The sequence below is a fragment of the Thrips palmi genome, unplaced genomic scaffold (assembly GCF_012932325.1).
Source record: "Thrips palmi isolate BJ-2018 unplaced genomic scaffold, TpBJ-2018v1 HiC_scaffold_12, whole genome shotgun sequence".
Classification (NCBI taxonomy): Eukaryota; Metazoa; Arthropoda; class Insecta; order Thysanoptera; family Thripidae; genus Thrips; species Thrips palmi.
In genome coordinates, this window is record NW_023144623.1 from 2,632,081 (window position 1) to 2,655,921 (window position 23,841).

The 23,841-nt window shown below is 43.6% G+C and overlaps 1 protein-coding gene across 1 annotated transcript; it reads left to right on the forward strand.

Annotated features, from left to right (window-relative positions):
• The first annotated feature begins 249 nt into the window (after nucleotides 1–249).
• On the forward strand, nucleotides 250–23,563 carry LOC117640439. The gene is made up of 8 exons (XM_034376942.1): nucleotides 250–320; nucleotides 15,390–15,532; nucleotides 16,177–16,272; nucleotides 18,898–19,044; nucleotides 19,416–19,562; nucleotides 21,253–21,417; nucleotides 22,352–22,492; nucleotides 23,393–23,563. Exons 2-8 carry the CDS (start codon nucleotides 15,494–15,496, stop codon nucleotides 23,561–23,563), a joined length of 906 nt encoding a protein of 301 aa, XP_034232833.1. The 5' UTR covers nucleotides 250–320; nucleotides 15,390–15,493.
• Nucleotides 23,564–23,841: the final 278 nt, after the last annotated feature.

Genomic DNA, 23,841 nt, shown 5'->3' on the forward strand with positions numbered 1-23,841 from the left:
ATTTCACCCCGCATGTTTAAATGCAACATTTCCCTCAGTGGGTAACTCACACAAAAAAAGTCAGCTTAATTGGAAAGGGTTGCCGCTGGCAGGTCCGGTTTCATGAATTATTTATACGTGTGGGAGGAGTCGCCTCTCACGGCCTACACAGTGCCAGTGGGTTGCAATTATTAAATCGCCAACGGCGACTATGCCTTATGCAGCACTGGCGCTCGCTAAGCGGCACGCCATGGCGAGACTCAGAGTCCCGGACTCCTCCGGATCGGCTTGACCACGTGTGTGGGAGAGATGCAATGAGCAAGGACTCTCACGAAATCATTGTAAATAATTTTGTGTGTTTGGTAATGTACAAAGCGTGGGTACATCTAAGATAACCTAGGTGTGTCGAGGTCGATTGGGTTATGTAGGAAAATCATTAATCCACCAGTGGCAAAAAGCTAAGGAAAATCCTGTAAACAGCTTTTGGTAATTTACCCAGGAAGCGGACGAAGGGGGTAGCTCCATTTTGACCATTTTTCAGGAGGAAAATAGAACTGTTAGCAGGGAAAACTAAAACTACACAAAGAAATTATATAGATGGCAACAAGTTCAAGAAGAGCAAGTTAAATTTTGAGATGAACATCAGGAGTGTCAGGTCACTCTGTTACTTATCACTTGCAGTTAAAATGAAAAACCGAGTCATCTCAACTTAAACGAAGTTGAATTTGAAGTCAAGTCTAGTGGAACTATAATCAACAATGAGTGTTGGACGTAGCTCTTTTTTTCGTTCAAGTTCTTGAAATGAAAGGGGGTTAAGTTGATTCTTTTTACAGTTGATACGTCAAAACACAAGTTGAGTTACCTCCTACCAACAATATGTTCAACAGAGTCATGTCGACTTCGATTGAGTTGTTTCCATTTTCCGCTAAATTGAGAGTGTAAAAGGGGTCAAGATGAGTTTAATCTTTTTTCAAAGTGGATTTTTTTCCCTTGACTGCTAAGAATTGAGTCAAATAATTTGGTGCAAAGATACGAACCATTCAAAGTCACAATAATAAAATAAAAGTTCATTATAGAGATACGTAAGTCGGTTTATGCCCTTCCTCCGCTTCGTGGACCATTTGATCCTTGAAGCGGAAGAAAGGAATACCTGACTTATCTTCAAATTGAGTTTTTTCTTTATTTTTGTTCTGAAGCACTGCAAAGCCAGTGGTAAATTTGCTTGCCACAAAATTGGCAAGCCGTTTTGAATGCCAAAAATGGGCAAGCTTGACCCGACAAAACTCCCCAGCTTGCCAAAATTTGGCAAGCTTATGAAGATTTCCGACCGAAAGTTGCCAAATTTTAGCATTTAAAACGGCTTGCCAAATACGTGGCAAGCAAACTTACCACTGGCTTTGCAGTGAGAATGGTTGACATGACCGCACCAAATTATTTGACTCTCCAAGTAGTTCAAGAGATAATCAACATGGAAAAAGGTTATATATTAATTGACTTGGCTCCTTTTACGGTCTCAAGTGGGCGGAAAATAGAGTCAACTCACCCACATGAGTCCGTTGAAAAGCTTGGAAAGGAGCTAACTCAAGTTAGGTCTTTATGCATGCCTCGGACAAAGGAATCAACTCAACTTGTGTCCGATTTAGTCTATTGCATTGCGAGTACGATTGTGTCTAAATGGCACAATGGCATTTGGAGACAAGTGCACACTCTAAATGTCTTACAATGAAATTTGACCTATGTTATTCGTATGTTACAGTGAATTCGGCTCAAGCATAATACGAAGCAATATTCCTTCGTAATACGAATCTTTTTAGCTTTTTCATTGTAAGATACAAAGAAAAACCTTCGTAATACGAAGAAAAACCACCTTCGTATTATGCTTGCGCCATTTCCTTCGTAATATGGGAAATTTCTTCGTAAGACATTTAGAGTGCAATTGAGTCTAAATGTCACAGTTGCAAAAAGAGAAAACCATTTATCCCCTATTAAGGCGAAAAGCTGGAAATTTGATGAAACTCACAGGAAAATGGATTACAGCGTACTGACGGCGACACTTCGTTGGCAAAAGCAGGCAGCCTAAGTCCCACAGTGCAATCCAAACACAGATTAGGCCTCCACTCCAAGAGTCATGAACTATTCCATCACTGTTAAAAAAAGTCTGAAAATTCAGACCAATTTTTTCAGACCTAGTGGTCTGAATCTGAAATTCAGACTTGAGTCAGAATTTTCAGACAGTTGGTCTTAATTTTACACCTTGTGGTCTGAAAAATGAGTTTCGGACTCACAAGTCTGAATATTTGGATGGCGCAGTATAAATTTTCGGCGTCGGGGTCTTAAAACAATCATTTGTAGTAGAAGGTCTGAATTTTCATCCTGCGCAGTCTGAAATTGACGCTTTATTTTCTAAAAAAAGGCATGACTGCGTTTCAGGTGCTATGGACCCTGAATTGCTAGAGCAGTAGTAAATAGACTTTTGCTCAGCTAAGCGAACGGCCGTCTAGTGTTGAGTCTAAAATCAGCCTGCACTCCGCTCCGCTGGTAGCTGCACACTGCAAAAAAAATTCTGAAATTTAAGACATGAAAATGTCTTAAATTTAATAACATTTTGAAATGATATGAAAACTCAGAAAAGTTTGTGAAAAGTGCTATACTTTATTACATTTACCAAAACTAAAATGAAAAGTAATAAATAGTTGGTAAATTTTAAAACCACTTTTAAAACTTAGGAACAGGGTTGTCAAAATTAAGATTGCCTGCCAAAAGTAAAAATTGGTTTCTTAAAATCCTCATGACTGATGACTTTTCATAACCAGATTTCTGAAACTAAATGATTGAAGTTAAAGTTGAACGCTTCAGTGATAGCTGTAACATTCAACGTAAACCGAAGGTTTAGTTTGATTACTTCACGCAAACTGTCGACAAGCCACTTCTCACACGGTATGGCCCACAGTCAGCCGCTGGGTTCAAGGTCAGGTTTCACAGACCTGCCGCTAGGTGGCGCTTAGAGCGCCGTGTCCGTTCCCAAATAAGTATTTCCTATTTGTATTTCTAAAAGAACTTCTTTTGCCAAATGATACCATCTATTGCCTTAGTAAGGGAAGGTGGGGTACAGTGGGACACCGGGTACATTGGGACACCTTCAATATTTCCAACTTCCGGTTATGTCAGGTTCTCCGGAAAATTGACCATAATAGAGCGTTATTTGGTTAACTGTTTTCACAACTCGGGGACAGAACTGGGCGCTTTCTGAATGAGAAACGTGGGTTGGAAGTTCGATTCCACAAAAAACGATGAAAAAGTAGCACGATTTTTGAATTTTGTTTTCTTTTTAGCGTCTGAAATGCACGTCGGATGATCGTGCCGAGGTTAGGAATGTGTTCCTTGGTGCAATGGGCGCCAAAAAGGGTCATCGCGCGGAGCCTGGTCTTGAGGTCAAGGGCCACAGACCGAGTTGACGTTTTAAAATGGCTCAGTTCACACTGGGACAGGGTGAGGGTACTGGGCCATGTGGATAGCAAAAATACATGAATTGTACATATATTGTCTTGTCTCGTCCAAACAAATAAAAGTTATCTTATGCATGTGGTCTCTAAAGTCATTACTTCAGGGTTTTCTCGAGTAGAGAGGTCGAAAAAACACGAAAAATAGTACTATTCCATTGAGAGCAGCGTATCTTCCGAACGCTTGGCACCAGAGATCCGAGTCTGCGCTCATTGTATTCGGCATAACTTTTTCTACAACTTGGCGGTCCGAAAAAATAAATGCACGACTTAGTTCCAGATTTTTTCATTGCTGTCCCAATGTGCCCCGGATCTGTCCCAATGTGCCCCGGTACCGTCCACATTGCGACAAGTGCAGAATCTGCGGAAAATATCTCTCCTGCCTAAAAACGTGTCGAATTAAGTTTAAATGCTTGAGGATGTGATAGGCTAGATGTCAATGCACAATTTAGGCCTGCCCCGACCATTACAGCTCGAAAAACCTCTGACGTAGAGCGCCAAGCAAAAATCCGTCCCAATGAGCCCCACCTTCCCTTAAATGTCTTCTCTAGCCGCTAGCTGAAATTTTTTAACAAAATATTCCACTGGAGTTCAGTAAAACGCATAACCATGTTGCCACTCGCTGGCGTCTGCTGTCGGCCATTAGGTTAGGTCCAGGCACCTCCTCCGCTGAGGCACAGTCGGAAGATGGAAGACATACAATTCTATAGTCTACGTGCTCCGACTATTTTTTGACTACCGACACTGCCATGAGGCACGATGTGAGATGCATTTCAGAATTCTGACATCCACACTCGAAATCGGACGTCAATATAGAAGTTCTTTTCTCCCACTTTAGTCAAATGTTTATGAATTTCAATAAACCATGATCTCTGAATTTTAAAAGCTTGGTTAGAGGGCACCAGGCACACCGAGCCGAGCCGGGGCGTTCGGAAAATCACCGCGGACCGGCGTGCCGGCCGAAGCCTACCTGCGCGGGGCGGGGGGAGAGGAGGGGGCCCTTAATCCCTCGGCCACTCGGGATTTCTGGACAGAATGCGTCAGTTTTAGCTTGTCTCCAGAGCAGTGCACATCGCATCCGAATACAAGTCCGCGTCGCGTGTCATCTTTCTTGTAACGCTCCGTCGTGAAGCAACGTTTTATGTGTTACATCGGCGCTCAGTACAGTGTGTACAGTGCCGGTTTGCCTTCGCCTTTCCGTGCTCCAAAATTGCTTATGGGTGCGTGCAGTCACCACTCTGAAGCATCCGAAATCCGCGGCAAGCAGGCTGTGAAAGTGGCGTAGCCTTATACTGATATTGCGTCTTCCAAACTAAAGGGACGGGTGATGAGCGAGTGGGTGGCGTTTTGGAAATTTGTCACTCCTCTTTCATCCTCGTCCCCAAAGTATTTTCATCGTGCCGAAAAAGTTTCCACAAAGTGTGCATCTGGATCCAACATGCTGCTTTCCAGTGTTTACAGCTGCATCTTCTGGAGTCTTACATTCGAGGACTAGTTTTTTAAGCGGTCTTGTTTTGGGAAGCTCTCTCAGCAAAATATCATATCTAGTTAAAGTTTTGCGCAACTTTGGGTGCTACATTTAACAATAAGAGCTGTTTTACAACTGCTCTATTTAGTGCATGCATTCCATGTTTCTCAGCAATTTAAAACATGCACCTCCAAAACATAATATACATCCTGACAAAAGTGGTAATTTTATTAACTGGGCGGCTTAGGATTCAAACCCGCGCAGTGGCGCCAACAGAAATTTTAACAGGGGGCGCGAGTGTTCACAGGGACCCACCCACCCCTCGAGACCCCCCCCCCTTTATTTTTTTTCGCAAGCGTATTTTCCGTAAGAGATACTTTAGACGGCCTTTTACAGTTAAGTCTACTTTTGCGAGCGAAGCGAGCTAAGAGCCAACGCTTTCACAATGCTCCGTGCAAATCTTTTTGTAATTACTTCAACTAACGCAACACCTTCTACTAAAAGTTAAGAGCTAAGTGAGCATGATGCCAACGTATTCAAAAGCTCTTTTTTATGTCCGTCATTGGGTCGTTTTTATCGAAGCCGCAGTTAGGAGCCTCCCTGTGCTAGGGAAGCTAGCTTCTATACACTTCAAAGTCCTGCATGTTCTTCGAAGTGTGGAACAGACTTTAGAAATTGTGCGGGAGGCCCTAAGATGCGGTTACCCGAATTGACCACACGTGGAAATGCGGCCAATACCACATTAAAATCTTGGTAAATACCACAGCAAGTGGTCAGACCCTCCCACCTCAAGAAAAAAATCTCATTCAACGAACGTTAATGAAAGCAGATGATACTCGTTTGGTTTTCTTCTACGGGGTAGTATGGGCTCATTCCAAAGATAATATTTAAAAACTGAGTCCTTTGTGCCGTGGCCTGCACCGCCGCGCCATGAGACTAGGGCTTGGCCGCGCCGTGCCCGTTGGCCCCCTCTGCGCTGTAGCGGGGAGGGATTGTCAATGCTGCGCGCAGGCCGTCGCGCGCGAGGAGGGGGTGCCATTGTCGAATTCCGCGCAGGCTGCGCCGCAGCGACAGACTCATCAGCCCGCCCCGGCAGCCAGCCCCTATTATATTGTTAGGATACGCACTTGGTTTTTGGACTCTCGAGTAAAAGCTAGCTGACACCTTTATGTGTCTTGTAGTTGTAGTTTTAGGTATGTTTTTGTAAATGTATCATCTGCTAAAAAGATGGTCTTGACCACGCAATAAGCGTCTTATTATCCGAAGAAGCGCCCAGCTTGACGCGCTGTCCAGGCCAACGCCGCGTGTTGCCAGCACACGGGACCACGACCACAAGCAGCTATGAGGGAAATTGGTGTAAAATTTTTAAACTATCCAACCAAAATTACCTTTTAAAATCATCAGATCCATCCCCTCACGGCAAAATCAATGTTCTCAAATTTCAAAAAATTGAATACAAACTGAGATTCTGTTTTAAATTTCAAGAAAAAGGGCTCAAATGATATATCTTTTCTTATCCAGGATCAACACTTATTGTGGGTCGACCAAGATGGTTTCACTCCACGATGTGAGAGGTTATTTTGTTCACTAGTTACATCAAAATCAAGTTCACAAGTATCTTCGTAATTTTCGGCGATCCTTAACTTAACATTTAACTAACACTGCTACGTATGCTCGTTAAAGGTTAAGGCAGGGGCGGACTGGGACCCAAACGGCCCGAGCGGGAAATTCATCGGACGGCCCCTACCCACAAGCGCCCCCCCCCCTCCCCGGCCGGTCTTCCCCATGTTTTCATGCCAAAGCAGTGTTCTGCTGAGAGGTGGTTTGGATGTGCCCCTTATTTTGGTATACATTATATAAATATGTATTTTAAGGGCATAAAGAGAGAGATCACACATTACAATGGTACATATTGCATATTAACCCACCCTCGCTCAGCACAGTATAATAGAGGTCCGAAAATGCAAAAAAAAAAAAAAGAATTTTCTGTGCTTAAACTACTTTTTCTCAGATGTAACGATAAAAAATGAAGTTTCACGAAATGTGAGGTAAAGGGGGCAGCTTAAACCTTACCAAAGTTACAAAACACGGCCTTTTTTTCGGACTAGTTCGAGTTAATTTCCTTCAAATATGGATTTGGGCGGCCCAACTCTTTTCGGCACAGTTTAGAGTATTCTGTACAAAATGAGACCTCTCCGGGCCGACCTGTTTACGGTGGGGAAAAGAAAGATATGTGCCTTCAAAGAAAAAAAGACAACAAAAACGGTACAGCATGTTTTTTTTTCGACTAAATTCAATTAGGAAGTTGAATTTTTGATTTGTTGAAATTGTTTTGCCGTTTTTCGATCCATTAGCACTATATCATCAGTTCCAGGTCGGACAACGGCTCAAAACGAAAGTTTGAAAAGAATTTTACAATATTCAAAGTTTGCCGAAAACATAGGCCTACTGAAACTATTCGAATGAAAAGTCGTCTTTTGATCTTGTCTACATTTCCTCCGTTCTGCAGGTCGGAGAGGTCTCTTTTGTAGAGAATACTCCAAACAAAAGTGTCGATAAGAGCTTCACTGAGAATGAATGGGTCACCACCATCACCCTTTACATGGGTGATGCAACTTCGTTGCTCAATTTTGAGTGACGAAAAATTCATCACCCGAAATTTGGTAACAGGCGTTTGGTCGCCCAAATTTGGGTAACGCCGTCGACGACGCCGTGAGGTCCGCGATAGACGTCCCCGGGGCACCACGTTGACCAGAGGCCTCAACGCCACATTGGGGCATCGTGGTGGCCCCGGAAGAGCGTCGTCGGGGACCTCAGCGCGTCGCCGACGACGTTACCCAAATTTGGGCGACGATTTTATGACTGCCCAAAATTTGGTCACCGTGGCCTCGTCACCCAAGGGCTACGATGCGTGCATTACCCAATGAAAGGGCGATGGTGGTGACTCTTTCATTCTCAGTGTTGGCTGCCCAAACTCATAATTGCTGGAATTAAACTCTAACAGTCGAAAAAAAGCGTGTGTTGTCTGAGGTGGCTGCCCACCTTTACTCCCTTAACCCCAAATCTTCAAAAACTTCATTTTGCATCGTTTTAAATTGATAACAGTGGTTTGAGAACTAAGTCTTTTTTCTCGCACTTTCTCGGCCTGTTTTTGCACTGTGCCGCTGTCTTTACACCCTCCCAAGTGAGGCTGAAGCTAACGGCCGTGGCCCGAGCTGTTGACTAATTCCTCTGAGGAGCGAAAGCCCACTCGGAGAGACCGATGGCCTGTCATAGTGCACAGTGCGGAACCGGAATCACTCTCAGGACACGCAGGCCGAGACGCAGGCAGCCCGCGGCATGCCCTTCTCGTGCCCACGGCCGACCCGACCCTGCAGCCCTGCTTTGGCCCGCGGCGGCCCACGGCGGCCCACGACGGCCCACGGCTTGCGGCCCGCGGCCCTTCCGGGCCTGCGGCCCGGGCGGGAATACTAAACCCGCCCGCCCGGGCCAGTCCGCCCCTGGGTTAAGGGTACGGACTTTTGCATGTACTTCCAAAAGTATCTCCGCAGAAATTCGAGACACAAGAAATATAACTTATCCTTTTGAAAAGAATTCAGAAGTGAAGGCTAATAACTTTAACTCGTACGGTAACGTTATGATGGACTTTTGAGGTGAGTTAGGGGTCCCTGGTAATTTTACAAAAAAGAAATGAAGACATGATTATAATGGAAAAAAATTATGAAATTACGATTTTATCTGTAAATTTACAGTGAACTTCTGTCATTTTACTAAGTTATTCGTGAGGATTACAGTCATCATTGCACAACATCTGTTAACCGTGCACAGAATATTGACAAGAGGGCAACGAAGAATGGCCACACGTAAACAGAATTTTCCGGAGCGTTTTTGCACATTGAATGCTTACGATAACGTTTTTATGCCCTTCAGAAATAAGTTATGGATCCCAATCGCAAGCGTCGACCGAGTTATGTCCGACGCATTGTTTGTGTAGATCACACAGTGTCAGACGGCTGGAAGGTGGAAGGTGCTTCCACAGGAAACAATTTGTGATTTGCCGAAGAGCAGTCGACACTTCAGTTTCGAACACAACTGGTCGACACTTGCAAGCGTAGGCCAGATTGGTCTACGTCTACAAGTGTCTACTTGTCCTGCACTTGGATTGGCAGTGGAGAATAAGGGGGACCACATTTTAGGTCTCAATTTAGTGAATTCACCTCACGTTCGATTTCAGTGCACAAGTAGAGTTGAAGGGAACTTTGGTGTCAAGGTTCACGGCTGAGGGTGGCCAACTCCAGATTCTAACGAACGAATCCATATTTTTTCAAAACTTGAATGGGACGAGAATCTGAAGACCATACCCAGCAGGCACCCTCATTCACCCCTTAACCTATTGCCGCTTAGGACGACGCACATGGAATACTCCTCTCCCCCTTTCTCCTTTTCTTCTTTTTTTCCTTTCCTACTCTTTTCCCCTTTGCCTTTCCCCCTCCCTCACCCACCATCGCGACCACCCACCCACCCCAAAACAGGGTCTGCGGCCGCAGACCCTGCACCCACCTGTTGGCGCCACTGAACCCGCGAGGTGAAAAATTCAGACTGCCATTAGTCCGAAAATTCAGACTACCTGGTAGTCGTAAAATTCGAAGTACATGCTAGTCTGAAAATTCAGACGACAGGTGGTCCAAAAATTCAGAGTGTCAGGGGGTCTGAAAATTCAGACCACTGGGTTTCAAAATTGACTTCATCCTAAAAAGTCTGAAAATTTCGACTTTTTTTTTAACAGTGATTTTCCAGTAAGTTTCATCACATTTCAAGCTTTTTGGCTGCATATTGGATTAATGGACTTATGTCTTAGCGACTGTGACATTTAGACTCAATGGCACTTGTCTCCAAATGCAACAGGATAATTTTGACACAAGCTGAGGTAGCTCCTTTTTCCACTAACCTTGAGTTACCTCCAAATTTCATATAATTTGAAAGAAGCAAGTAGAAACGACTCTTTTTTCCACTTTGATGGAAGCTAGTAACTCATAGAAACAGAGTGGTTTGTCCCTTTTGAAAATTATCAGAATTTTTAGTCATGCATTACTAACTTTTAATCATCTACAACATTAGCTCATTCAGCTTTGGTTTGTTCTGAAAACAGTGTTTTGTTTCTCCAGAAAAATGACTTAAATTGAGTTACTTCCTTCCGCCTCATGGATCATTTCTCAGTAGCCCCTTAGTGAATATTCTCCGTAGGACCTCACAGTGTTCTCCCGTAGGACTGTAGTCTTCCAGGTCCCACGGAGAAGACTGTGCGGTCCTAGGAAGAATACTGAAAGATCCTACGGAAAAAAATTGATTAGAGGGCTGAATTCTACACTGCTAATCCAAGTGTGGACCAAGTCCCCGCTAGGAAGTGTGGACCAAGCTGTGGCCCAAACTTGGGAGAGTAGCTGGCCTATGAGGACTCAAACGCTGTGAAGCGTGGACCACAGCTTGGTACACGTTTCCTAGCGTGGACCATTCGTGGTCCACTTTTCCTAGCGTGGACCACTCGTGGTCCACGCCACGAATCGTAGCGTAGACCATTCGTGGTCCACGTTTTCTAGCGTGGACTATCGTGGTAATGCAGGAGGTTTCGTTCCCTTGTCCCCGCACGTACTTTTTCCATGCTTCCATTCAGTTTTGGGACATTCCACGTGAATCTAACGAAGGTTTGGGATCGAGGTCCTCAGACTACGACCTAGTTAGTTGGTATCAATCGACTCAACATATCGGCTCTTAAGTCACTGTTTTTTTGTTTTTTTTTTAAATTTACACTGTTTGGTGTTTGTGGCAGTTTTAAGGTTTTATCACTTAGAATATTGTCAGGATATTGTTTTTTCGAATTTTGTTCAAGTAGGTTGTTGGTGTGTTAGGGAAAGTGGTTTATGACCGTCTGGCAGCCCGTAAGAGTGAGTATCAAACATGGTGATTGGTGAGTTTGGGTGAAAATTTGTCAAAATTCGTCATCCTTAAAATACGTTATCATGAGTTTGGCCCAATTTTTTTCTTCGACTCCTCCACTAAAGATTTAACTCCCCTTTAGAGGATTTGAGTTTCGGGTTTAGGAACCTAAAATAACATGGTTTTGGCCTTTGTTTGTGTATCTGGACAAATTTATTAATCAACTCCCATAGATTGCATCCTAGCTCATCATCATTGCATATGAAAAATTATTTTTGCCTTGTTGAAACGAGTTCAGTGATATCCAAAGGTGCCAATTATGAAAGTATACTCAATAGCCGCTCAAACTCCAAGCGCTAGAATTTTGGAAACGGTCAAAATTGACATGTTTGCTTATCTATGGATCTATACCAACAAGATGAACAAAACTTTTTCATGTGCCATGAGCAAGGACGCAAATCTAAGAGAGTTGATAGGAGCAAAGTCAACTAAGACGGACCACTTCTTCCAGCGACCCTCTCCGATTTGCCTGATTTTTTTGTAGGTTTAATAACTAACTAAAGGAGAGTCTAAAGCCAAAATATTAGGTCCGGCAAAAGTTTATTGTCCGAGATATGGCCAAGTTTAGTTTAACTGTTGAAGGACAAACACGAATTTGGGTATTTAGGACTAATTTTACACTTTTTATAGTAGAGGGCTTAAATTTGGTCAGTTTCTGAAGAATTGGCCAATGAACAAGAATAAGACTTCATATTTGACCTCCGACGAATACCTTTAGAGCAAACCGCCCAAAACACCCCCGAAACACCTAAAAACAACTGTTTTTTCTTGGGGTTTCTGGGAAAAATTTGTGGAGAAAAACTTCTGATGACCTTATTTTGTAGAAAATGATGCGATGAATCGAATGAGACCACGCATAGAGTCGTATCTCAAACCGTTTAGGAGATGTAGCGGTTCAAAGTATCGGCACGGTAGTCCGCCCGCCCAAGAGGCGTGTTTGGCGGGCCTGCCTAGTCGGGTTTGTGCAGGAGCTCTACCGTGCCGATACTTAGAACCGCTATATCTCCTAAACGGTTTGAGAGACAACTCTGTGCGTGGTCTCATTCGATTCAGCGCGTCATTTTCTTTAAGATAAGATCACCCACTTACACCGAGAAGGCAGAGAACGTCAAACAATGCTCCAAACCTGCATTTTTTAAAAAAATAAATGGCAAAATTTGCATACTTTGAACCGCTATATCTCCTAAACGGTTTGACATAAAAATCTGCGCGTGGTCTCATTCGATTCATCGCATCATTTTCCACAAGATAAGATCATCAAAAGATTTTTTCCCACAAATTTTTCTCAGAAACCCCAAGAAAAAACTGTTGTATTTAGGTGTTTTGGGGGTGTTTTGGGCGGTTTACTCTCAAGGTATTCGTCAGAGGTCATATTTGAGGTCATATTCTTGTTCCTCGGCTAATTTTACAACAAGTGATCAAAGTTTAGCTCCCTACTATAAAAAGTGTAAAATTTGTCCAAAATACCCAAATTTGTGTTTTTCTTCAAAAGTTTAACTGAAGTTGTCCATATCTCGGGCAATAAATTTTTGCCGGACCTAATATTCTGACTTTAGACTCTCCTTAAGTTAGTTACTAAGCCTACAAAAAAATCAGGCAATTCGGAGAGGGTCGCGCTGAAAGAAGTGGTCCGTCTTCGTTGATTTTGCTCTAAGGAAGTTTGCCCAGATACATGGAAAAAGAGCTCAAAAACAGGTAGGGGCCACTCAAACCATCTGAAGGGAATATGCGAGGAAATGAACCTTTAGTGGAGAAGTCAGGAAGAAAAAAAGCAGGGATCCTTAACTTAACTCAACATTTAACTAACATTGCTGTCATAACGTAACATAAGACAATGTTCGCTATAGGTTAAGGGTACGGACTTATGAAAGTACTTGCAAAAGTATATCCACACAAATTCGAGACATAAAAAAATTACTTACCCTTTTGAAAAGATGTTAGAAGTTAAGGGTAATAACTTTAACTCTTATGATAACGTTATGATGCACTTATAAGGTAAGTTAAGGATCCCTGAAAAAAAGTTGATCCATATCCATGATAACGTATTTTTGGGATCATGGATTTTGACCAATTTTCACCCAAATTCACAATATTTAGTACCCTAATGGGCTCCCAGATGGTCATGAAACCACTTTCAATGTTTTCCCTATCATCTTTAACCCTTACAACCACTTTTAGCAAAGCAAACCAAAAAAACTTATTACCTGGCAATATTTTAGGTGATGAAACCTTAAAACTGCCACAAAAACCAAATAGTGTTAAATATTATCCAGAAAACAATTTACATAGTGACTTGGGGCCGACAACTTGTTTCCTATTATGAGGAGGACGCCGCGCCTTGCGGAGTGGGGCGGAGCACCACACACAACACTGCAAAGCCACTGGTAAGTTTACTTGCCACGAATTTGGCAAGCCGTTTTGAATGCCAAAAATTGGTAAGCTTGGCCCGGAAATCCTCCCCAGCTTGCCAAAATCTGGCAAGCTTATGAAGATTGCTGACCAAAGCTTGCCAAATTTTGGCGCTCAAAACGGCTTGCCAAATTTGTGGCAAGTAAACTTACCACTGGCTTTGCAGTGAACCTGCTCATTTCATGGCTTTGGTATACCAACTAGGTTGAAATCCGAGGATCTCGGTTCTAAACCATCGTTGGATTCACGTGTATTGTCTCTTTTGCAATTGCATCACCGGTATTGTTATCCTCCGTTTTCAAGCGTAGTCTGTTTACGCATGGTTTATGCTAGGATTCAAGCGTAAGAGGCTCCTCCGCCAAGATTCCCCCTATCTTAATGATTGGGAGAAAGGATAACGTTTTCGAGAGTAAGGTCTGCGCCTGACTCAAACATAGAGGTAGAGGTAGGTTATCAGTGGTCTTATATAAGCCCTTTCCTCCAGGGAAACGTGCTGCCGTGGTCTGGTAGCAAAGGGATACTTTTTATATCCACAGACACTTGATGAAGCGCCAAGTATCTTTCTTTGGAAACCGTGAATCCATTTCTGGAGAACCTAGCGTCGACTACTCCGTTCTTGTTGCCCAGCCGTTAAAGTCCCTCCTCTTTACGGCTGCAACTACAGCAGCAATGCTCCGCTGGTCCCCGCGCGCCCCATCAGGATCAGATGGAGAGGCTATGCGTCTGGTGGTCAGTAAGTCCGTGCAGTCAAGTTGAGGAGTTGTCAGAGTTACCAGTAACCAGGGGGTGGAAATGGGGCTGATTTCGCGGGCCTTGGCTGCGGCGATGCGTGCACGGCCGTTTTCGCCGTTTTCACCGCTTTACCGCGTCAGTTAGTAAACCACCATTCGAGCTGAATTAGTCGTCTTATAAGACTAAATGTTTTTGTACAAATTTTGTACGAGACATCACTGTTTTTAGTGCACACGAACTTCTCGTAAAAATTTGTACGAAATTTTGTACAATTTTGTACGAAAAAGGCAAAACATGTGTAGTTTTTTCGTACGAAAACTGTAGGAAAATGTGTGCACAAAAAACTGTGATGTCTCGTACAAAATTGTACATAACATTTAGTGTGTACCTACAAAACCTCAACGCGTACTGAAGAGAGCAAGGTTAAAGGATCAGGAAATAAGCTCCTTGGGCCGAATCGATACTTACAAAATAAGATTTTCACAGTTTTGAAACTTGTTTACACTTTTTGTGGCGTTTTCGAGCCAGATCGCCGCGCCCGAATGCGCACACTAAATGTTTTTGTACAAATTTTGTACGAGACATCGCAGTTTTTTGTGCACACGAACTTTTCGTACAAATTTGTGCAAAAGTTTGTACAATTTTGAACAAAAATGGCGAAAACTGTGCAGTTTTTCGTACGAAAATTGTACGAAATTTTCGTGTGCAGAAAAAACTGTGCTGTCTCGTACAAAATTGTACATAACATTTAGTGTGCGGACGAGCCAATTAAGACAAATTACAAACATGTCAATGGCTCGTCCTGTGGGTATCAAATCTTCAATCCGGGCTCATTTTTCCGAAGAGACAACATTACTCTAGAAGTGCACGTCCAGGATTTGTGTATAAGATGTCTACTTTTGCTAGAAAGTGGGTTTCCAGGAACCACGAAAAAACAACAAACAACGGCCGTGCACGCATCGCCGCAGCCATGGCCCGCCAAATCAGCCCCGTTTCCACCCCCTGCAGTAAGAGGCCTCAGAAAATCAATTTTTCCAGTTGTCAGAGAAAACAAAAATTACTCATAAAATATGAACTGTGCATATTTAGGGCATATAGACTAATAAGGACTACCTTTGACAAAAAAATGCAAGAAATCGTCATCGGTCGTGAACCAAGATCGGACTTGGTTACAAAAAAAAAAGTCTCTGTCAAACGTCCTGAATGCACTGGTACTCCAAGTGTGGGACAGGCATGCTCAAAATGGAGTTCGGTCGGCACGGTACGCATGGAAATTACATTCTGTCACATACTTCATTCTGTTTTAGCTTATTTACGTCATCGCGAGACTAAATGTTGGACCTCGAAGACTGTCCATTAACGTCTCTCCTTCTGGAATGGCAAAGGTACCTGAGTTTCACGTCCCCCGTGGATGATACTCCGCCTTGGAATACAATTGCCATCTACCAAGGTAACTACAGTTCGTCGGTATACTTATGGATAAGCTGTATCCTCCGCATTTTAGGGCCAGGGCTGGGAATATTCGAACTCTACAGCAGCGGGGGAGAGAGCACACCCATATTTAAGAACGAATCGTCTCAGTTTGACACCCGTGTGATTGGTACCGTCGTAGACTGTGGCATGCTAGAATAAGGAAGGCTCAAATTAGGGAAGGCAAAGAATGAGCCGTATGATTTTTCCCCACCTCCAAGTTCGCGTTTCCCCGCACTGACCCCATACTAGTGTCACACAGTCACACATCTATGGCATTTCAGCAGACTGCGCAGCTGTTAAGAGTGAAATACAGGAAAAATTTCGAGGGGGCGACCATTTAAAATTTATTTTTTTTACACAGGATTCTTTGAAGGTAGAGATTTTCCAAGAATTCGCAGGATTTCGCGTCGAAAATATGCCAGATTTCGCGAGATTTTGATAGGATTTTGCTTGATTTTACCAGATTTCGAAGGGATTTCACAAGAATTCTACCGATTTCGCGTTAGATTTCGGCCAATCGTACACAGGATTTCGCGAGTGGTTGCCCCCTCGGAAAAATTGCTTTGCTTTAATAAGTTTGTCAGGTTTGCCTTAGACTAACTACACATTTTGGATGTCCAGGCGGCGTTTTATATCTCAATCATTGTATGGATCTTCTGGGGCCCAATTGAATTTACCGCGGCTGCCTTAAAAGGAACATCGCTTTCCGAAGTAATGGTAAGTTTATCGATTGGCACTATGCTTGTTATGTGCTGAGTGTGTCAAATCAAGAGTTGACCTACCCACGAAGTAGCAGCTATAGTTCCAGGTAGGTTTTTCTGACCTCCACACGCTTGAAACCTTCCAAAGTATTCTCAGAATATGTACACCCTAAACCTCTTATGAAGAAATTTTTTGAAGAAAATGGCGCGAGCTCAATTCAAAGGTAGTTTTTCTTCCTATCAGAAGATCTTTCGTTCTATCTTACAGTGAAAATTAATTTAAAAAAAACTCGTAGGGTATTACGAAGGAATCTTGCTTCAAATTATGCTTGCACGAATTCGCCGTCACATAGCTCAAATTTCATTGTAAGATATTTAGAGTGCAGGGGCAGGGTACAAACTATTTCTCAAGCTATACGAGGAAACAGTTTGTCAAGTACGAGGTATTTTCTTTGTAAGCCTACACTCCAAAGTTAGGGTGCCCAGAAACTGGGCGCCTTTGTCGCCCGCCCCACTTTTTAGGGAGCCAAATGTCGCCCAGTTTCTGGGCACCTTTGCCTCTCAATCTCGGGGTGCACAAATCATACAGTAACTGGTCCTCTCCTATGGTAGAGCATGCACAGGTGTCTTTATTCCCGGACGATGAAAGTGCCCAAATTCTGGGCACCTTTGGCACCTTGGTCGCTGCTGAGCCATGGTTGAAGGCAGGTTTCTTATTGTCCACCCTGAGACTAGGCGACAAAGGTGCCCAGAAACTGGGTGACATTTGGCACCCTAAAAAGTAAGGCGGGTGACAAAGGCGCCCAGTTTCTGGGTACCCCATATTTAGAGTGTATGTACGTTCAAAATACTTTGTTAGAGCAAGCTACTTCTGTTTGTCAAGACTCAAATCGTTCGTAAAGTTTTGCGAGCGCAAGGTATAAGCTCAGAATATAAAAATAGTAAGCGGTTCGTTGTTCACACTAAATGTTATGTACAATTTTGTACGAGACATCGCAGTTTTTTTTGTGCACAGGAACTTTTCGTACAATTTTGGTACGAAAAACTGCACAAATTTCTCCATTTTGTGCAAAATTTCATACAAATTCGTACGAAAAGTTCGAGTGCACAAAAAATTGTGATGTCTCGTAGAAAAATTGTACAAAAACTTTTAGTGTGTTGGACATCGCCCCCTCGCACACACATCTTCACTGTAAATGTCTTACGGTGAAAGGCTGCACCAACATAGTATGGTGGAGATTTTCTCCATAATACCAACGAAATTCGTCAAAATATCTATAAGGTACGGTGAATTCTCAATGGTATGTTATGAAGTCAGCTGCACCACCATAATATGGAACACTTTCACCATAATATGGAGACTCTTCACTGTTCCACATTTTGAGTGGTTACCGTCCTTTGCCTTCGAACCCACTCTGCCGTCGATTGTCTGGCGCGGCCCGTCACGACGTCAGCGACTGCGTACCGATGCGAGCTGAATGCGTGAGGCCGCTGTGGTGCGAGTGGCGGCGGGAGTACGTGCATGCTGGCTGGGCATTAGCAATGCACGCGGCCCCCTCGCAGTGCACGCACCTGGCACGCGCGCGGACTGGGGTCATTAATATTCGCAACGGTAGCTTCCACGGACGGCACTCATCGCGGAGACGTCTGCGCCAGCGATGCTCCGTCAATTCGCACGGCAGATCGAGTCGGGTAGGGCGATGGCACTGTGCCCTCGCAGACTAGCAGTGTGGGCAGCGGCTACGGCAATCGGTAACGCATGGGTGAAAGGACCTGCAGGAAATATAAAGTTTGAAAAGTAGAATTGAAACTAAAGTGGCCAAACCGAAGCTCTTTCTTACTTTTACACCGAGATTTCACTTTGAACTGAGAGGAAACTGGCAGTTGACTGCAGTTAGTTGTTCGAAGCCACTGGTGCTTTTACCAGGAACTCTTCAAAACTTCAGTTTTAGGGGGCACACCAGTAGAAATCGTCAAATTTTGTCATTCTTTTATTTTATATCTTATTTTTCTGCTATTCATCCCGCTTGTGTAGCGGGTGTGCCTACATAATTGCACCACATTTTTGCCTACCTCGCATGCGACCCTTTACCGAGCTGGGTCTCAATGGGTCCTTACCCATCTGCAACGGGTCCTAACCCATCTCCAATGTGTCTCAACCCATCTTCAATGGGTCTCGACCCATCTCCATTGGGTCACGACCTATTCGCAATGGGTCACGGCCCACACTCTCGTTCTAGGAACGTGACAAAATGTCACGTTCGTTTGAGCATTGTGTCACATTCGTTTGGGTGTGAATCGGCCAAAAATAAGTTTGTTCACACAACGCTCAAACGGACGTGACATTTTGACACGTTCGTTTCAACGTGGTGTCACGTTCCTGGAATGAGAGTGCACTCTCAATAGGTCTTAACCCATTTCAAACGGGTCTCAACCCATTTCAAACGGGTCTCAACCCATTCCAAACGGGTCTTAACCCATTCTCAACGGGTCACAACCCATGCCGAACGGGTGCCAACCCTTCTAAATGGGTTATAACCTATTGCTGCCCAATGGGTTTTGTCTGCTATGGCGGACTGGGACGAACTGATTCTAGAGATTTTTGCCCCCCGTCCCATCCACCCTTTTCCTAATTGTTCAGGAAGGACTGCAGGTGGCCAGCGGCTCATACTCAGGAATTTGGTGCCAATACCTAATGCGCCGAAGCCGCCTTCTACTCGTCGAAGCGACAGGCGACCTGGCTCGATGTTCCTACGTTCTAGAGAAAAATGGAGACCCCTCGACCAAGGTACTCCCTCCAGGTTAAAATGTTTTTCGTAGTGGAATCAGAATCAGTGAAAATTTACGTATTCTCAGATCAAAGTCATTTGTGGATCGCATGGGATTCCACAAAAATATCTCGCGGTACCTCAATGAAATGTCTTAAGCAAGAGGAATTCCTCTTGAGGGTCAGCACAACGTCTTCAGATATTGGCATTAACATTAATAAAACGAATGCTAGGATCAGATCGGCTCCCCCAATGTTTTAAGATTGAAGCATTTCCGAGCATTTCAAGACTTTTTAGAAACAACGACGTAATCACATGTGGAACATTTTCTTTTTTAATCCGCCTACTCAAGGCTGTGTTTCCCTGTGTGGACATTTTCGTTTGCAAATAGAACAACCTCCAACGGACTGCCCGTAGAAAGCTGTACCAGGTCTACTTTTACTTCGTTTACGGCATCGCAACAGTGTTCGGTGCCTTGGCGACTTTCATCACCATGCGAACGCATTGGACGGAGGCTATTATTGATTTGGGTGCACAGGTAAGGGTTTCATACATATTGAAGGCAGGGTCTGGGAGGACAAACTTTGTCTACTAAAATATTATCTGATTTTAATGTTATAAATACGGTTCCGCGAAAAGAGGCAGCATTTCACGAATAGTTTACTGTTTGCGTGATACAGACCGCAATTTTCAGCTGTTCTGGACGAGATTTCGCACAGACAAGCTTAAAACCCGTGATTCTGGCGTGAAGTTGGATAACTGCGATCAAACCGGAGGGCTTTAGGGAAGAAAACGGCTAAGAAAATTGCTTTCTGAACTTGTTTTTTGCCGCGTTGAGAAACTAAATTTTTTTTTTCGAAAAATATTTTTTTAGTTTGGGCCAGAATGACATTTATGCTGATGGTCCACATCCAATTTGAACCCGCAAGATGTCTCCGTTTGGTCCAAATCACGCAAACCAATGACCTGTGTACATACTTGTGTACAGTGCTTGGAAGAAATTCGGCGAATTAACCCGGGTTAACGGGTTAACCCGCAAAAGCTGCTACAGACGCCTATTAAAATATGCGATTACAGTATGAAGAGATACCATGATCAGTTTTAACGTCCATTCCGAAAAAAAAAACCATTGCGAAAACAGTATTTTTTGACCTTGCTTAGTGTGCTGCTCCCTTACTTCAGGCTGGTTTTTTAAAGTAGTTTTTCACTGGCAGCTGAAGCTAATAGTTGTTTTATGATCAGGTTTCACTAAAAAAAACGATTGGAGAGAACGTTAAAAGCTTGGAAAAATCTTAAATACATTAAAAACTCGTTATTCTGTGCACCAGTTTTGCACATCATACACTGCGAGAAAATAGTACAGAAAATAGTACGAGCATGTGATACCAATCAGTTTTAACGTCCACTGTCCAAAAAAAACTTCGAATTCCGTATTTTTTGACCTTGCTTAGTGTGCTGCTCCCTTACTTCAGGCTGGTTTTTTAAAGTAGTTTCACTGGCAGCTGAAGCTAATAGTTGTTAAGTCAGGTTTCACTAAAAACAAATTGGAGAGAACGTTAAAGCTTGGAAAATCTTAAATACATTAAAAACTCGTTTTCTGGGCACCAGTTTTGCACATATAACCGAAAATATAGTACAGAAAAAGTACGGAGCATGTCTGATCGAATTTGTTCCCTTGGGCCGTACCTGTGGCTACGGAACTTCGCACTCTTTTTCCGTACCCGATTACATTGTCTGGCCTGGGCCAAGGTACGGGTCGCTTTTTTCGGACGGTGCTTCGTAATTTTGGCGGCCGTACTTCCGACAAACGGAATTTTTGACAGTGTATCTAAATTTCCTTCACGATGTCTCGGCGATTGTACTTTTAAGACTTAATTGCCGCTATAGGCCTATAAACGGTTGGAAGTGTGACCGAAAACCTCTCACCTTAACTCGCCGCATTTTGCTGGAGTAACATTCGCACGCAGGATAAACGTCGGGTTACGGCGCCCGCGTATCCGCGTTCTGGCCTCCTGGGGCAACGCAAATAGATGAATTAAATGTACTTCTGGGTGTAAAAGCCACGAACGCCCTTTTACATCAGCGATTGATGCCCTTTGGAAAGGCATGGACTCAAGGCCGGAAAGCCTTAGAAGCATGCGCTGGACGGGGTGGGGCAGGTTGGGGGCGCATTTTAGTTGCTTCCCTGCTTTTCCACTTAATGTGGCGTGTTGTTTTTGTCGGCTCAGGCTGGAGTACAATTGACTGTCGTCATGCTGAAGGCACTCATGTTGCCGCTCCAGACAGTGCTGCTTTTTTCCGTGCTTATCACCTACTACTCCGCCCTTCCACTTTTCTTCATCTTGTACGGCTCCACAGCAGAGCTGCATCGCGGAATCGCAGTTGGCATCAAGGTAACAGTGAGAAACCGATGCGATGCAGCATACCTATGATCTCGCCCTTAACATAAAAGACGCTGCTTGTTTGCGTATGGTGGTACACGATAGCCGCGGATATTCGATCTCGCGACATTTCACGAAGCGGTAAAGTTGGCCCTCGTTCAAATGATCAAGATGGCAGCCTAGGGGCCGTACTTAAACCACGTTGACAGATTTTGGCCGATTTTTGACCCCCTCCTCCCTCTTGAGTATCGGCGTGGAATTTCTGAGGACCCCCCTCCCCTCTGTCCACGTGCATTTTTGAAAAAAATAGGAGAATCAGAAAAACGCAAGGAAAAGTGATTAAAACGTTAAATTAATTAAAAATAATTAACAATAGTATTAAAACGGCAAGGCGGCAGATGGACGGATAGTGGAGTAGTGACACACGACGCGGCCGAAAATACATCGCGCGGCAGTTTTGAATACTCGGAAGTGTCAACGTGCATCGGACATCAACCCCCCCCCCCTCCCCCGCCTTGGATTTCCGTGGATTTTTCGGACATCCCCCCCTCCCCCAAAACGGTCAACGTGGTTTGTGTACGGCCCCCTAGTCTCAGCGCAGTAATACTCCTGCATTAGCAAAAATCAATGAAGAGATAAATAACTGGACCTCACACTGAGAAAACCTTACGAACTATTTTGGGCCTTACAAAGAAAACCAGTTTATTATAACAAAGTATTTTGAGCAAACATAAAGAAAATACTTCAAAATTTACGAGCAGTTTCTTCGTATAACAAAGTAAATTAGTTTGCATCATGTGTACTCAAAATACTTTGTAAGGTTGCAAGCGTGCAATCTCTGGTAAGAGGAATCGCAGTAACGAGAAGAGCGTAAACAGGGACTTCCCTCGACGATTCATGATGCATAACTTGTGCAGCGTTTATTTTATTTATTTCTGGTTTCAAGAACGGCCACTGCACGGAAGGCTGGGCTGCGCTGCAGAGCCACCTGATTGCAGTGACCGCCAAGGTGCGCGTCGCCGTCGCGGACGTGATCCCGCACATGCTGGTCGTGGGCATCGTCCTGCCGCTGTTTTGCACCGTCGACGTGAGGATTGGACATTAGGCTGTGCACTCCGAATAGGGGAAAATAACTCCAGTCAAATTTTTACACGAACATTCATTAAACATGTAAAATTCACCAAATTGATTAGAATTAATCGAAATTTGACTAAAATTAATCGAAATTTGACGAAAATTCATCGAAACTTCATTGAAATTCATGGAAATTTGACTGAAATTCATTGGATTTGTACACCGAAATTTGCAGTGATTTCCCCATGACATGGAAGTGCACTGAAGATTCTCCTCTGTGAAAATTCTCTGAACTATACACACGGTGCGTTTATGTACTTTCATTGTCCATGACTATTGCCAGTGCATACGAAAGCTGTGTACAATTTCATTCACAAATAAGGGCCAATATCTCCATATTGTGCTTTATTATTTACAAACTTGTGCCTGATTTATGTTTAAATTTGTACATAACTCACATATGTATGCTAAACTTTGGCAAAAATTGTGGGAAAAAATGTCCAAAGGCATTTGGCGTGCAGTGGGGCATAAAAATGCAGCTCACATTTAAAAAGAAGATTTCTAAAATGGTTTCCTTGTGGAGACGAACTATTAATCGCTCGGAATGGTAACAAAACCCAACATGGTATTGACATGTATAATTTTGAAAAACAAAACTGGCCTGAACATTGCCCCTTAATGATTTGTTTATTCACGCTTAAAACCTTACGAAGTATTTTGAGCATACATAGTACAAAACAAGCTGATTTACTTTGCTATACAGAAATAGTTGCTTAAATTACGAAGTATTTTCTTTGTAAGCTTATCTATGCTCATAATACCTTGTTATAACAAGCTGCTTGTCTTTGTAAGGCCTAAAATAGTTTGTAAGGTTCTCTCAGTGTTCGTGGTTGACCGCTTTGTTCTTGTGCAGGTGCTAACGAACGGCCTCAAGGCGGGCTATTTCGCCATGTGCACGGCTCCGCTACTGTTTACGATTTTGGTGGCGTCGTTCGAGGCTGGCGAGAACGTCTCTGCTTCGCTGGAGGCACGACACCTTTGCCATTATTTCTTGCTTACGTCCCGTTCGAACAGCGGTGATTGACCCTGTTGCAAACACGGGAAAAAATTCCGTACTTCTGTACGGAATATGTAAAGAAGAGTATAATACGGAATTACGGACAAAAGCACGGAACGTCGGTAATTGTTCCATATAAACTCGTGTAAACGGGTACGGAGAAAAGAGGAAGTTCCCTGGTTGGGAGGTACGGACGGTCTAGGCAAAGTATTGACCAGACATGTTGCATACACTGCAAATCCAAGTGTGCACTGAGAAAAAAGTCTGGTTAAAAGTACCAGACCAATCCTAGTTAAACGAGTACT

Excerpts from the sequence above, each read along its gene's own strand:
- LOC117640439 (XM_034376942.1), top strand. The coding sequence starts at position 15,494 with ATGATACTCCGCCTTGGAATACAATTGCCATCTACCAAG. Across the intron at positions 19,045-19,415 it reads ATGGAGACCCCTCGACCAAG|AACAACCTCCAACGGACTGC; the intron begins GTACTCCCTCCA and ends GTTTGCAAATAG. Across the intron at positions 21,418-22,351 it reads GAATCGCAGTTGGCATCAAG|AACGGCCACTGCACGGAAGG; the intron begins GTAACAGTGAGA and ends TCTGGTTTCAAG.